This window comes from Anomaloglossus baeobatrachus, chromosome 6, assembly GCF_048569485.1.
Source record: "Anomaloglossus baeobatrachus isolate aAnoBae1 chromosome 6, aAnoBae1.hap1, whole genome shotgun sequence".
Taxonomy (NCBI): domain Eukaryota; kingdom Metazoa; phylum Chordata; class Amphibia; order Anura; family Aromobatidae; genus Anomaloglossus; species Anomaloglossus baeobatrachus.
The window spans coordinates 422,207,731-422,223,144 of NC_134358.1; the positions used below are offsets into that span (position 1 = coordinate 422,207,731).

The window sequence follows — 15,414 nt, forward strand, 5'->3', positions numbered from 1 at the left end:
GACAGATCCCTCCTCCCAGTCCAGGTTTTGTAGCAATCCTCATGTCCGGCATTTTCGTTTAAAATCATGCAGAGCACAGCAGGGTGTGTCTCAGTTGAGATCCAGGCTTAGTGAAGCTAACACATGCCGTGTGAGCTGGGCTGGCTCTGTGTGGAGTGAACACAGGCCAAGAGTGTGAGCCTAGGAGAACCTTACACAGATCCCTGCGGTTAACGGGGTCCTAAGGTAACAAGACTTTTTGATGCAAAGAATTTGTCTATATGCACCGGCTGTGATCCGGAAGAGACTTTGACAGTGGGAAATTGGATCTATTTATGCTGCAACAATAAATAGACTGTTGGTGTGAACACGCTGCTGCCTCACTGCCTCACGTTTTTGCCCAAGCAACGCTGCTACCTCACAATATAAATATATATATAATATATTATATATATATATATTATATTATATATATATATATTATATATATATATATTTATATGTGTATATATATATATATATATGTATGTATGTATGTATGTATGTATGTATGTATGTATGTATGTATGTGTGTGTGTATATATATGTGTGTCTATATATCTGCTGCTCATCTTAAATAGTGTACTGACTTATTTTCTTTTTACAGGACTGAGTATTGTTGAATGCACTTTCCATCAAGAGTCACTGATAAATCTGTTGTCTGCAAACTACCCAAACCCATTTCCTAATAATGAAGAAATGACCTGGAAATTTGTCCTGCCTGAAAACCATGCAGCCATTGTGTACTTCCTCAATTATACCCGCCCTATGTGTAAGAAAAAGGAGGACAGTGTAGTGTACCGCCTGCCGCATCCCATTTTTTTAAAACTGATGGAAAATCAGCCAGCGAATATACCTGGGAACTTCAATTTCTCATTGATAAACTGTGAGGTAGATCAACAGATGACTGGTCACCCGGGCCTAAGCCTGAACTTCAGCATCACGGTGCAGAGGAAAAATCGAGACAGTAAGTTGTTGTTTTTTAATATAATATTAGAAGTAATATCCAGTGTATAATGTCAGTGTTTTGCCAGTATTCATCAATTCTGTTGCTGCTAAATTTAATTAATCCATTCCGGTTTAAAGTTCTCTTCTTATTTTTTTATTTGGGCTGTCCAGAATTACTAAAATATGGTTGCTTTATTCCAGTAACAGTCTACTCCACTTGAAGTGTTTTTGTTAAATGCGGCCTAGTTGTTTAAAGTAGTTACCGAACAATCACACTTGTTCGCACCTATCCTTATGACAGGTGATTATATGCTGATTGTCAAGCGTCCAAGCAGCACTAGGACCCAAACTGAGTTCCCTTTGCTTGAATGGAGCAGCAGTCACCATATACAAGTGCTTCTCAATAAATTTAGAATATCATCAAAAAGTTAATTTATTTCAGTAATTAAATACAAAAAGAAAAACACATATATAGAGTCATTACACACAGAATGATCTATTTCAAGTGTTTATTTCTGGTAATATTGATGATTATGGCTTACAGCCAATGAAAACCGAAAATTCATTATCTCAGAAAATTAGAATAATTAACAGAAAACACTTGCAAAGGCTTCCTAAGCATTTAAAATTGTTCCTAAGGCTGCTTTCACACTACGTCTTTTTAACATGCGTCCTGAACGTTTTTTTGCTGCAAAAGTGGATCCTGCTTTTACAGCAAAAAACGCATGCAAACATATGTGTTACTTTGCAGGATCCTGTCACTGGACGTTTTGGGGCGGGCATTGGAGTCATGTGATCGGGAGTGAGGGGAACTAAACGTGCCAGACTGGGAGCCGGCATCTGACAGCTGCGAGGCTCGTAACCAAGGTAAACTTCGGGTATACTTGCTTGGATACCCGATATTTACTTTGGTTACAAGCGTCTGCAGCTGCTAGGAGCCGGGCTCCCTGCACACGTTACCAACGTAAACATCGGGTAACTAAGATAAGTGGTTACCCGATGTTTACCTTGGTTACGAGTGTCCGCAGCACTCAGGTGGGAGAGAGAGACAGGAGAGGGAGGGGAGAGACAGAAAGAGAGGGAGGAGAGAGACAGAGAGGTAGGAGAGAGAGACTGATCACACCAGGCTGGCTTCTGTGCATGCTCAGTAGAGCAAGCAGGATCCTGCCTATCAGCATGCCAGCGTTCACCTGCGTTTGCATGCTGTTTAGTCAGGATCCAGCAATTTGCAGAAGTTGGACGCAGCTCAAAAACGCTACAATTAGCGTTTTTGAAAGATGTTAAAAAAACTGCAAGTCGCTGGATCCTCACTATAACGCACGCAAACGCAGGTGAACGCATGTTAACGCGAGTCCATTGCAAATGCATTGAAATGAAAACGCATTTGCACTGGATCCGTTTCTGCGTTAAAAAAACGTTCAGGACGCATGTTAAAAAGACGTAGTGTGAAAGCAGCCTTAGTGTGGTTCAGTAGGCTACACAATCATGGGGAAGACTGCTGACTTGACAGATGTCCAGACGGCAGTCATTGACACACTCTACAAGGAGGGTAAACCACAAAAGGTCATTACTAAAGAAGCTGGCTGTTCAGAGTGCTGTATCCAAGGATATTAATGGAAAGTTGAGTGGAAGGAAAAGTGTGGTAGAAAAAGGTACACAACAACCGGAATAACTGTAGCCTTGAACTGATTAAGAAAAGGCTATTCAAAAATGTGGGGGAGATTCACAAGGAGTGGACTGCTGCTGGAGTCAGTGCTTCAAGAGCCACCACACACTGACATATCCAGGACATGGGATTCAAGTGTCGCATTCCTTGTGTCAAGCCACTCCTGACCAATAGATACCGCTAGAAGCATCTTACCTGGGCCAAATAGAAAAAGAACTGGACTCTTGCTCAGTGATCTAAGGTGTTGTTTTCAGATTAAAGTAAATTTTGCATTTTATTTGGAAATCAAAGTCCCAGATTCTGGAGCAAGAGTGGAGAGGCCACAATCAAAAGCTGCTTGAGGTCTAGTGCCAAAGTCAGGGCAGCCATCTACCAAGAAATTTTAGAGCACTTCATGCTCCCTCTGCCGACACGCTTTTTGGAGATGGAAATTTCATTTTCCAGCAGGAATTGGCACCTGTCCACACTGCTAAATGTACCAATACTTGGTTTAATAACCACAGTATCACTGTGCTTGATTGGCCAGTAAACTTGCCTGACCTAAACCCTATTTAGAATGTATGGGGTATTTTCAAGAGGCAGATGAGACACCAGACAATGCAGACAAGCTGAAGGCTGCTATCAAAGTGTAAGGCTCAGCCACTCCAGACCTGCATGTCTACCTACTGTGTATAAAATGTAATGTTTAAAGTTTATGTTATGGTGTAATGTGTTTAAACGGCCAGTTGGTGGCCACAGTATGTAAACTGCTTCCCTGGTGCTCCCAGGCTAGAGGGAGTTAGTGAAGGGGAGGGGCTTAGTTTGAAAAGGAGCGGTTAAGAAGTCAGTTGGTGTGAGGAGAGTCCCTGAGGGAGAAGAGCAGACTGCGTCTTTGAGAGGTGTGGTGGAGGAAAACTACAATAACTTTATTTTGTCATGACCTTGTGGGTCGAATCTGGGTGCTGGACACACAGTGTGGCCCGGGTGTAGGCCGTTCCCTGCAGAGACCTAATGAAACCCCTCAGTCAGTGAAAGGTCAGTGGGCACTTCAGAGAAGAGTAGGACCTGACTGACCAGGAAGACTGAGTCTGCCGTGGATAGTGGAGCTGAAGGGGAGGATAAGGAGCCTAGGGACCCCAACGGGAGCTCAAGTACCAGGGAAGCAGTCGACTGGAAAAATGTACAAATTAAGAGTGGCTCTGGTTGCTAATGTCAACGACTGAAGAGGAACGCCGGAGCATATGTCCAAAGGACGGTATTTATTAAGTATGATATCCCCTGTAACTAGAAAGCGATGTGCCCGCTGCTGGCGAGATGTTGCCAGTAAACAAATGTTTTTGTTCAGAAAATTCTGTCAGTGTGTTGTGTTTGAGGGCACCGGGACCTGCTGCAACCGGCAGTTGGGAAGCAGCCTTGAAGATGAAACAAGCCCTGGCTTATGGCCTGCAAGTAAGTGTCCCACACCACAAGTCCCAGCAACCCTTTCCTTGTACTAGAGGGGCGGACACGACGCAGAGAACTGTCCCAGGGCTGTGCTACAGCAAACTGGCAGCATCTGTCACGACCACCACTGCACCCCACCGCCCATCTAACATTAGCAACCTGGGCTTCCATAACACCTCAGCAGAGCCACAGGCTGATTGCCTCCATGCCACGCCGCATTGATGCAGTAATTCATGCATGGGTTTTCATTAGCTGTAAGCCATAATCATCAACATTAACAGAAATATACACTTGAAATAGATCACTCTTTGTGTAATGACTCCTATATATGTTTCACTTTTTGTATTGAAAAACTGAAAAAAAAAAATCAACTTTTTGATGAGATTCTAATTTATTGAGAAACACTTGTAGTAGCACACAATGTCTGCAGAGCAACCTGTAGCCACTTCTTGTGGCGCCATGCAGATCAAACTTCTAAGGCTAGGTTCACATTTCCGTTGTTTTGAATCGGTCACATGCGTTGCTTGACGCTTGTGACTGATGCGTTGTACAACGTGTGACAAGAATTAGAATTCATTGTCGGACTCCGTTTGAAAGAGAGAACGATCAGCTGATCGTTCACAATAGCCAGCCAGTTTTTGTGAGCGAACAGATGATCTCCCGGCTGCCGGATAATGAAAGCGATCAGCTGATCGTTCACAGCAGCCGGCCGCCGGGTGATCAGCTGATCGCTCACGGCAGCCGGCCGCCGGGTGATCAGCTGATCGTTCGGCCGCTGAGAATGTGTGCGGGGGGCAGAGTGCGGGGTGGGTGGAGCCGAGCGGGGCCGTGGCGCTGAAGACGTCAGTGCCGGGGACGGCATGGCTGGGGACGTGTGTGTGTGTGTGTGTACATGCCGAGTGCGGAAGGGGGCGGAGCCGAGAGGGAAGTGTCGGGCTCCCTGCACACATAGCCAGGGTAAATATCGGGTAACTAAGCAAAGCACACTGCTTGGTTACCCGATATTTACCTTGGTTACCAGCGTACACCGCTTAGCGCTGACTCCTTGCACACGTAGCCAGGGTAAATATTGGGTAACTGAGCAAAGCGCATTGCTTAGTAACCCTGGTTACGTGTGCAGGGAGCCAGAGAGAGCATGCGCAGCGGAATCCTATGGATTGCGCTGCTCCAAAAACGTTACAAGCTGCGTTCCTGTCGCCCGGCAGTCAGTTGTTCCACGACTGATCAGTCGGGCGGAGGATGCAACGCAGCATCATCAGTCACAATCCGCCGCTCATACAAGTCTATGGGAACAACAGAATCCGCGAAATGGATTCCGTTGTTTACCAGAGCCGCGGATTGTGACTGATACAAATTGACGGAAATGTGAACCTAGCCTAAGATAGGAAGTGCACAGTGAAATAAATGTAAAGTTACACATTGTTCTCCTGATGGAAATAACTATTCAGGAAAACAGGGGAGCAGTTAAAATCATGTAGTTGAAGGGTAATAAATATTGGCCTCTACATATTCTGTAAATTTGCAGAGACATAATGTAACCTCTTCAAATTAGTTGGTCCTTAGACCACACCAGATGTTGAAAACACTTATCTGTTGGGTCTGTTCAGGAAGCTGGAGGTCTGTATGCCTGCCGGTGAGCGCCAACAGAGTGGTATGCAGGCTCAATAGAAAAATCTGTGAGCTGGTTTCTCAGTTGCATACAGAGTTCCTGACTTTCTTTTGAGCCTGCACACCACTCTGTATGAGCCCTTCTGGTTTCTAAACATCAGGCAAGTGTTTTCAGAGATTGGTAGGGATTAGAGATGAGCGCACTACTCGATTGACCATCTGGTTGCTTGGGTGTGCTTGTTACTCAATCAAGACCCCGCATGTTTTGTGGCTGTTAGACAGCCTATCAGCATCACTGCTCCTCTCAGATTCAGGGTACATCGTGGGAATGTTTAGGACTAAGTAGGAGCTGCAGGGTTCATTTTTTTTATCATAACCAAAACACGTTTTTATTTTGCTGCTGTGTTTTTCCTGCCAAGAGATAAATTTGTGACTCCCCTGGACTATCGGGTCGTCACAGGGTACTGCACAAACTGTCCTTCCGTGCAGTATTCCAAGTCCCTCATGGTTCTGGGTCCCTATCTTGCAGTGTTGCCCCCAACAGCAAATCAAATCCTAGGTACACACTGCACCACACCCACCAGGCACACCAGTGGACGGCTTGAGCGGAATAGAGTTGCCCACCTGGGGGGGGGGTCAGGGAGGGGGGTGAGTAGTGTAGTCAGTTGAGTAGTGAGTCAGTGAGAGGAAGGAGAAGAGTGAAGTAGCCCTCGAGCTGTGAGGAGCCCAGAGGAGGTTGGGAGTGGTGGCTCCCAAGAGAAACTGTCTAGGTTGCAGTCGGTGGTCTGGACCTAGAGGAGTCAGACCCCCGGTCGCAGGGGATGGACCTGGACTAGGTGCCTGGACCTGTCAAGGAGGACTGTCAGCAGCCTGGCATTATCACCGGTCAGGGACCGAAGGCACGGCAGGGTACACGGACCCTAGGTCAGGGAGTAGCTTCAGGCAACCCGGAAATTAACCAGAGGAGAACGGAGCCTTTATGATCTGTTTCCACCCGCTCCAGAATCGGGGCACTAGCGCAATGAGGGGGAAAGGGCCTTCCAAACAAGCGGTCCAAGAAAATCCCAAGCGTGAGCCCTGAGAGTAGTCTTCCACACTTAGCCACAGTGGGGAGCAGGGCCCGGCAAGTTTGACTACTGGGCCACTACGTTGAAGTTAAATTAGTGCCAGGAGGCAGGTTATGGATCACCAGGCAACACTGCAGGGGACGGGACCAGGACGAGCTCCCGCTACAAAGCTGGAATATTGATCATTTAATGAACACAGAAAGGTCAGATTTTGGCAAGACAAAAGTTTTGTCACCTTGTTATATAATGCACCCAATCCTAATTTACATCCTCACCTGTGCTCACTAAATGATCGGTTAATTAGTGGGTGTGTATAAAAAGAAACCCAGCACCCCAGACCTTCACTTGAACTGCAACTTTACCTATGACAACATGCCAAAAATCCACCCTGCGACCAAAGCCTTGATTATCAAGAGGCTGAAGACCAGATCCACTGCAGAGGTGGCTGGCACATTTAATGTGTCTCAGCGTCAAGTACAAAGAATTAAAAAAAGATTTGAAGAGACTGGAGATGTTTTTGACAAGCCCAGGTCCAGCAGACCCCGCAAGACAACTGCTCAGGAGGAACATTTGTTGGTTAAAAAATCCAAAGCCAGCCCCTCTTCCACTGCAGCAGAGCTCCAAAACTGGTCACCTCAAGTCCCTGTGTCAACTAGAACAGTTTGTAGGATTCTGTATCGAACTGTCCTCCATGGTCGAATCAGTGCCCAGAAGCCAGCACTAAACAAAAGGCAATTAAAAAGCCATGTGGCATTTGCCAAGTCCCACAGCCTGCTAAACAGATGGACGCTGGAAAAGTGGCAGAAGGTGGATTTGTCTGATGAATCTTCAGTTGAGCTACACCACAGCCGTCGCAAATACTGCAGGAGACCTACTATAGCCCATATGGATCCAAAATATACCCAGAAAACAGTTACATTTGGTGGTGGAAAGATGATGGTCTGGGGTTACATTCAGTATGGGAGTGTGCGAAACATTTGCAAGGTGGAAAGCAATATCAATAGCCTAAAATATCAAGAAGTATTACACCTACTACCTCTTACAATTCCAATCATAAAAGGTGTCAAATTCTGCAGAAAGATGGTGCTCCATCTCATACATCCATCTCTACAACAAAGTTCCTGCTGGCAAAGATCAAGGTGCTCAAGGACTGGCCAGCCTAGTCACAAGACAGGAACATCATTAAGCATGTTTAGGGTAGGATGAAAGAGGAAGCTTGGAAGACAAAACCAAAGAATCTAGATGGACTCTGGGAGGCATGTAAGACTGCATTCTTTGCTATTCCTGATGACTTCATCAATAAATTGTATGAATCATTTTTGAATCGCATGGATGCAGTCCTTCAAGCTCATGGAAGTCACACAAAATATTAAATATGGCTCTAATAGCACCGCAACGTCATTCACCAATGTTATGCAACATATCTTTGTATTAGAAGTTAATTATTTGTTTGAATTTCACAATACTTTCTGTGGGTGACAAAACTTTTGTCTTGCCAAAATCTGACCTTTCTGTGTTCATTAAATGATCAATATTTCAGTTTTGCAATAACTTTATTTTCATAACCTAAACCAAATTTGGGAGGGTTTCACTTTTCAAAAGAGTAATTTATAAAACCAATGGATAAATTTTAAAGTCACGTTATAAGTTTTTATTTACATAACATTGATAAGTGACAGAACGTCTGTCAGGGAGTGTACAGAAAGGGTACATCCAAGTACTCAACATGTGAACATAGCCTAAAACTCTGACATTATTATTCACAGCAGCAACCTAGGAGTAAGACATGCATCTAGGTGTCGTCTCCTTGCTGTTCCCATTCCATATTAGCGCTGTTTCCATCCATTTGAGATTTTCTTCCTCCCCCTCTCCCGTGCCTTCCTGTTAGGGTCTTCCGGAAAAATGTTAGTTTTACCTTTGACTTCCATCATGCTCGGTACTGGAGTCATGCCCGTCTGCTTCATTTGAGGACTGACTATTTTAATGCTTGCTCATCACTAGTAGGAAACTCAAGATCTCCCCCCCCCCACTGACCTGCAGTACATTTCAGAAGACCCCCTCACAATTAAAAAAAAAAAAAAAAAAGTGTTACTCTTTTAAACAAGAATAGCAGCAGCAGAAAATACTGAATTGTGGTTTAAGTTGTCTGACCAGAACATGGAACAAATCTGAAAAATTGTACTGGTCAGGATCAGAATGTGTGAAGGGGAAGAGGCTAATGTACTGTATTTAGTAAATTACAGAACTTCCCTTTAATTTTTATTTTTTTCATTAAATGTGCGTATATGTGCATGTACTGTGATTGTAATAATAAATTCTCACTGCTGCTTTCTCTGGGATCCAGCGCCATATTGCTCCACTTCTCACTGATGTCACTGCAATTTAGACTAGTCGTCTCATTTTATGCTCAGTGCGTGAGCCAGATGTCCCTTAACAATGTAAGCTAGTAGCATAGCTACCGGGGAAGTCAGAGGGTGCGCCGTCATCTGACCAGAGCAATTTAGTTCATATGCCCTGTAGTGGACACATCTTGAATGTGGAAGAAGGGGCTCTGGTCAGATGAGACCAAAACAATTTTTGGGGGGATAAATGTAAAATGCAATGTGTGACGAAAAGCGAACACTGCACATCACCCTAAAAACACCATCCCCAGTATCAAACATGGTGGTGGCAACCTCATGCTGTGGGGATGCTTTCCTTGAGCAGAGATAGGGAAGCTGATAATAACTGAAGGGAAGATGGATGGCCCTAAATGCAAGACAATCCTGAAGAAAACCTTGTTGGAGGCTGCAAAAGACTTGGTATATCACATAAAAATCACAATAAAATGCAACTTAAGTTTAGGTGTAACGTTACAAAAAAAGTGGAAAAGGGGTATGCATACTTTTTCAAGACACTGTATTGTAAGTAGTTAAAAAAGAATTTGTTTTAGTGGTTCTTACTAACCTACATTTAATTTATTTTATGTTTGTGTTTTCAGATGTATCCTCAGACACACTATATCATCTGGATTTGACAAAAGAAAGTGGTCTCATTGTGCGTATAGGCATGAGACCAATTGCACTTGGACGCTCATTTAAGCCTGACTGTGTCATCTGTAAGGGATTTGGAGAATGCTATTCCGAGCTTCTGCTCAATGAAGCAAAATACTACAAAATCTCATTTCTGTGTGGCAACGTGACCGCCAACCTGATGGTAACGGCAGAAAAAAAAATAGGTAGGAATATGGATGTCTACTACATGTTTGTGCGATTTCCGAATGATCGGTGTCCATGTATTTTTTAAATAGATTTTTGGATATATGTAGAGTAGAAAATGCTGATGTTATTGCATCTTACTGGTTATACTGGGTACAGGCATTGGCATTACTGAAGAGTTGTGAGAAACAGCTGCCTCCATTTGCATTCACCAGTCGCTGTGACCTCGTAAAGACCAGATCTGGCTAGGATGAGATTAATGGAAGCTTCTAGGCAACAGTTTCACGTGGGGTTTCCGACTCCGTAACATTGACATAGGCCAGTGTACATTGGAAAGGAGTTAAACTACTAGATATAATGCAATATCATATGTTGTACATTATAATATATAAATATTTTGTACAAAAGGTTTAACTAATATTTTCTTTTCTTTCTCCTGTGTTTTTTAGAATGCTGGAATCTCACCATCTGTAATATAGCCAACATGCAGCTGAACATTGCACCGTCTCTTCTTGCTTTGCCTGTGCAGCTGGAGAGTTACACTTGGAAATTGATTGCCCCGGAATATATCAGTACTGAAATAGTATCCAAGTCCATGTATCTACAACACAATGTAACAGATAAAGCGTGCAACACGACGGCTGCAGGATTTACATATGACATCTTGAGTTCCACCAATAAACAGCAATTTAAAATTGGCACTTTTTGTCCCAATGGATCTATTGAAAAGATTCAGATGAGAGACAATGTTACGATCACCTTAAATATGCCACGGAACGGAGATCCCAAAAAACTAACCTCCCATGACCTTTATGTGTCTTTTGTATCATTCATTAAAGGTATGATGCCGGTAGTAAATGTACATTTAAAATCTATTGTGGTAAAATTTGCAGCACCCATGCAATGTGTAAGGGATGTGGTCTACTGGAGGAAATTGCACAAATGTCCAGTATCACATTTTCTGTTGTGCAGGATGTCCAGATCAGGAATTAAAAGTAGCGAGGCTGTTTTTTTACATTTGTAAGATAGTAGATTTTACCAATAAACTGCTTTGGACTATGTGCCCACAGTGCTTCTTTTCAGCACAAAAAAGCATGTCTTTGCAGGAAAAAAGCTGCTTTTACGTTTTTGTTTTTTTTTTGTTTTTTTCATGCTTCTTATCTATTGAGATAAAGGAAAAAAAATCAGAATATTGCAGAATAGTTCACCTTGTTTGTAAGAAATATTCGACATGGCATGCATCCACCTCAGAGAGTTTTCATACTACTGTATAGGCAGCACCTCCGATGAACCACACACAAAAATGTATCAATCGCTCAGCATAGCGCTAATTCCAAGAGACTAAGAGCGGAAATAATGGGCGCCTGGATGGATTCAGCTATGATTGTCCAGTTGTGTTGAAAATATTTTTAACAACATAGTATAAAAAGAACACATTTCAAAAGCATAAAGCTTTCTCCATAAGGTCCGTGTCATACAAATTACTGATTCTAGTAGCTCAAAAAGGCGCAAATTGGCTTTTATTCTAGTGGTATCAGAATAAACTGATTTTCAGGGAATCACTCACCTGGGGTAGTTGTGTAAGTCACAACTACTGTTATTGTAGTACAAAGATATATTTTAACTACAGTAGGAGCATAGATTAAACATAAACATCACTGATTTTGGCTCCTGAAGGAGTTTTAATACTCCGAAACTCGTAGAACAATAAATCACACTTGTCTTCAATTGATTTGTCTTCTTGTCCCACACCGAAGTGCGGGTTAACCCCTTCCCTTCTTCCTTCCATACAAATTACTGAGTGAAGACCTTATAAAGGAAGCAGTAATTTTTTGAAACACGTCTGTGTTTTGTACTACCATTTACTGTATGTTTAATTTAAAACCTCTTCTCCTCAACACCATGGGCCTTGACAGCCATATGTTAATCCATCCAGGTTTACTCCATTATGTACGTTTTTATTGTCTTGCAATTTACAGAAGTTACAGACCAGTTACAAAAGTGGATGTGGTACATAGGGTGATGGTCTACTCTGAATTTCTGGTTGCTATAAGCAAAACCTAATGTAAAAGGGGTTGTTTGGGACTTTTTAATTGATAGCCTATCCTTAGAATAGCTCATCAATTATTTTGCACAAATTGCAAAATAATGTCCCTATTAAATGTTTGTTCACCCCAGGTAAACACTTTTAAGATGAAACAAACACAGCCAAAATCCTGCTCAACCGCAGCCAAAACTGCCCTTTTTACCCCCAGTGAGGGCCATTCACACACTTGCTTGCTTCCTGCCATTGTTCACAGTAGGAATACAGCTCTTTGTACTGGATCATCACCAGCAGGGAAGAGAACAGATGAGACGGACAGAAAACATGATGCAGACCTCTGTAACAAGTGTTTTACCTAACATCGGTGCTTGATTCAGATCAATACAGTAGAGCTCTGCTGTATAATGTCCTATATGTTGCTGCAGCTTGTTTTTGTGAGCTAAAAAGTTTATAAGAGCAGGCTTTCCCTCTCAGTGCTGAGATGTCTAGAGATGTAATAAATGCAATCACCCCTAGTAAACCTTTGAATCCAAGTTACAGATGGAGCATGTGGAGGAGAAAACTGGTGAGAATGCAGAATATAAGTCACATAAGGAATACCACCGTTTCCAGTCATTATCTACATAGAGGACAGATTATTCTGAAAAGTTACTTAAAAACATTGCTACTAGTGACGGGCGAAAAGTAAAATATTCAGGTTCTGATTATTTGTACCAAATACTTGGTACTATTCCAGAACTCGTCATGAATAACGAATCTAATGCAAGTCAATGGAGAACCCAAGCATTTTTCTGGGAAGTCTTCAAGAAAAATGCTCGGGTTCCCCATTGACTTTGCATTAGATTCGTTATTTGTGATAAATACTGAAAGAGAGCTAGGTATTTGGTACAAATAATCCAAACTTGAATATTTTACTATTTACCGATCACAATTAGTCACCCTTTTAGTTGATTAGATGGTTTTAATGTGAAGGCTGATTGGTATATAATTACTAGGGATATTTGTGGGTGTTGGTGGCAATTATTGTAGTAATGCAGATACAGTAAGTCCTAATGATTTTCTATATTACAAGGTTTCAATCTTTTTTTACTTTGTAATTTAAAAATATACATATTGTTTTCTATTATACAGTGTTTGGCTCTTTAATCATTAGTGTTTTTTTCCTTTTCAGAGGAATGCATATTCACTGTGTCTCCAAAAACCAAAGACACAATTTACCTACAAACTCCAAATTGGGATTACGGGCTTCCAGATCACGTGTCTGTCTCATGGAGTATAAATTTACCTAATAAACAATCTGGAAAGCTAAAATTTGGAACTGAAATGATGGACATCTCATGTGAAGTGAACCATGCATATGTTAAAATAAAAGAACAGATAGGTGATGGGACGGGCGTAATACGAAGAGAAGATGAGCAACTACCTGGTGCTTTGGATATGTACTCTGCATTCTGGGTTAACATTTCCAACTGCAAACCATGGGCACAAACAAAGAAGCTTAAACTGTCATGGTCTATTACCTTCAGCCAAGTATCCTCAGGTATGATAAAACTGTCAAGATCAAGTGTGTTAGTTTAAGGAATTATTGATTTATCACATTTGTATCTCATGTTCATACTGTGATCTTTGAAGCACATTGACGTGACTGTGAGATTAAGCCAATTCAACGGCTGGTCGTGTAAAGGCAAAATCCATAAAGCCAATACCACAATTATGTGACAAGTAATAACAGAATAAATACAAGAATTTCTAAGTATATGGCTCAAAGGAATCTGTCACAATATTTTTGCCATCTAATCTGTGAGCAGTATAATGTAGAGATAAAACCCCATTTTTTGTGATGTCACTTATTGGTCTGCTTGCTGTAGTTTTGAAAAATATTAATCTTTATCAGCAAGAGATTATCAGCGGACTAGTACACCTGCTGCCATGCAGTCCTCCATATTCATGAGCTCTGTATAATCTCCTCCTCAAAGGAACTAACAGCATTCTTTCTATGCACAGTGTACACAGAAATCTGTCTGTCAGTCGTGTGGGTGAGATTATACAAAACTCCGCATTCAGAATTGTTAGATCTGCAGTAGCTAAAAGTGATTTTAGCAAAACTGCAGCAAGCAGCCCTGTAAGTAACACATCACTTGAATCAAAGTCTCTGCACCTGATGAAGGATCATGCAGTCCAATCTAAAGGTGTCTTGTTAAAGAGCAGGATGAGTTTAGCAGATTGATATTTACAAGTGCATATCAGTAAATTTAGAATATCAGCAGAGTTCATTTGTTTCAGTAATTCAATACAAAAAAGGAAACGCATATATTATGAGTCATTACAAATAGAGTGATCTATTTCAAGTGGTTATTTCTGTCAATGTTGATGATTATGGCTTATAGTTTTTCAATTTGACTACGGACCTTTTAAATGCGTGTTGAACCAGAGAAGACTGTATGTAGTATTTCTGTATTGTGTTTCTCGATTGTGTTGATATATGGCTTGTTCTTTGCATGATAGAACTTTAACCTCTTCTCAGCCAAGGATGTTCTGGTACCTCCTGGCAATCGGAGACTCTGCTCACCCGACAGCAGAGTCCTGGCCCTTACAGCCAGGGACTGCACCTAAAGGTTTGAAAATTGCAAAATTTTCAAAATTTTCACCAAATTTCTGATATTTTCACAAATAAATGCAAAAGATATTGGCCTATATGTACCACTATCATGAAGTACAATATGTCACGAAAAAATCTCGGAATCACTGATATCTGTTGCAGCGTTCCAGAATTATAACTTGTCAAAGTGAAACTGGTCAGAATTGCAAAAAATGACCTGGTCATTAAAGTGAAAACCAGCTCTGAGGTGAAGGGGTTAACTCTTGCAGTGATTTGCGTGAATGAGTAATGCTTAGTTCTCATATGAAGCTGCTTGAGGCCTGTGGATCTTGAACATCCAATATTGACTGTTTGCATTGTCCCTTGTACATATGGATTTATCCAGAATCTATGAATCTTTTGATATGTACTGTAGATGATGGGATGTTCAAAGCATGTGCAATTTTACATTGAGGAATACTTTCTGAAATTGTTCCAAAATTCAGATTTGGGAACTTATGGCAATCTTTGTTTCTAAAAGACTGACTTTCTAACATGCTCTTTTTATATACAATCTTGTGACAATTAAAAATTAACCCTCCAGTGGCTTTTCATTAGTAGCACTCTCTTCTCCAGCCTTTTGTTAACCCTGTCCTAACTTTTGTGACATTTTGCTGCCATATGTTAAACATTTTTCCATACTAATTTGAAAAAATTCTTACAACTTTTGATACATATGTGCTCTATGTTGTGTGTGAGTACAATATGATTACAAGAGTTCCAAATCATTGCATACTTGTTTTCTAGTGTCCCAACTTTTCTGGAATTTGAGTTTGTATCACAAAACTGTCTCTCTTCATCCTCTC

General features: G+C 41.7%; 1 protein-coding gene across 2 annotated transcripts in view; it reads left to right on the forward strand.

Moving 5' to 3' along the window:
- The window catches only part of CDCP1 (CUB domain containing protein 1), a 117,262-nt gene that overhangs the window by 90,595 nt on the left and 11,253 nt on the right, over nt 1-15,414 (forward strand). For both annotated transcript variants that reach the window (XM_075316615.1, XM_075316616.1), the window contains 4 exons: nt 626-985; nt 9,710-9,946; nt 10,376-10,765; nt 13,142-13,510. In XM_075316615.1, the coding sequence (XP_075172730.1) occupies nt 626-985; nt 9,710-9,946; nt 10,376-10,765; nt 13,142-13,510 (1,356 nt within the window). The remainder of the gene's footprint in view (nt 1-625; nt 986-9,709; nt 9,947-10,375; nt 10,766-13,141; nt 13,511-15,414) is intronic.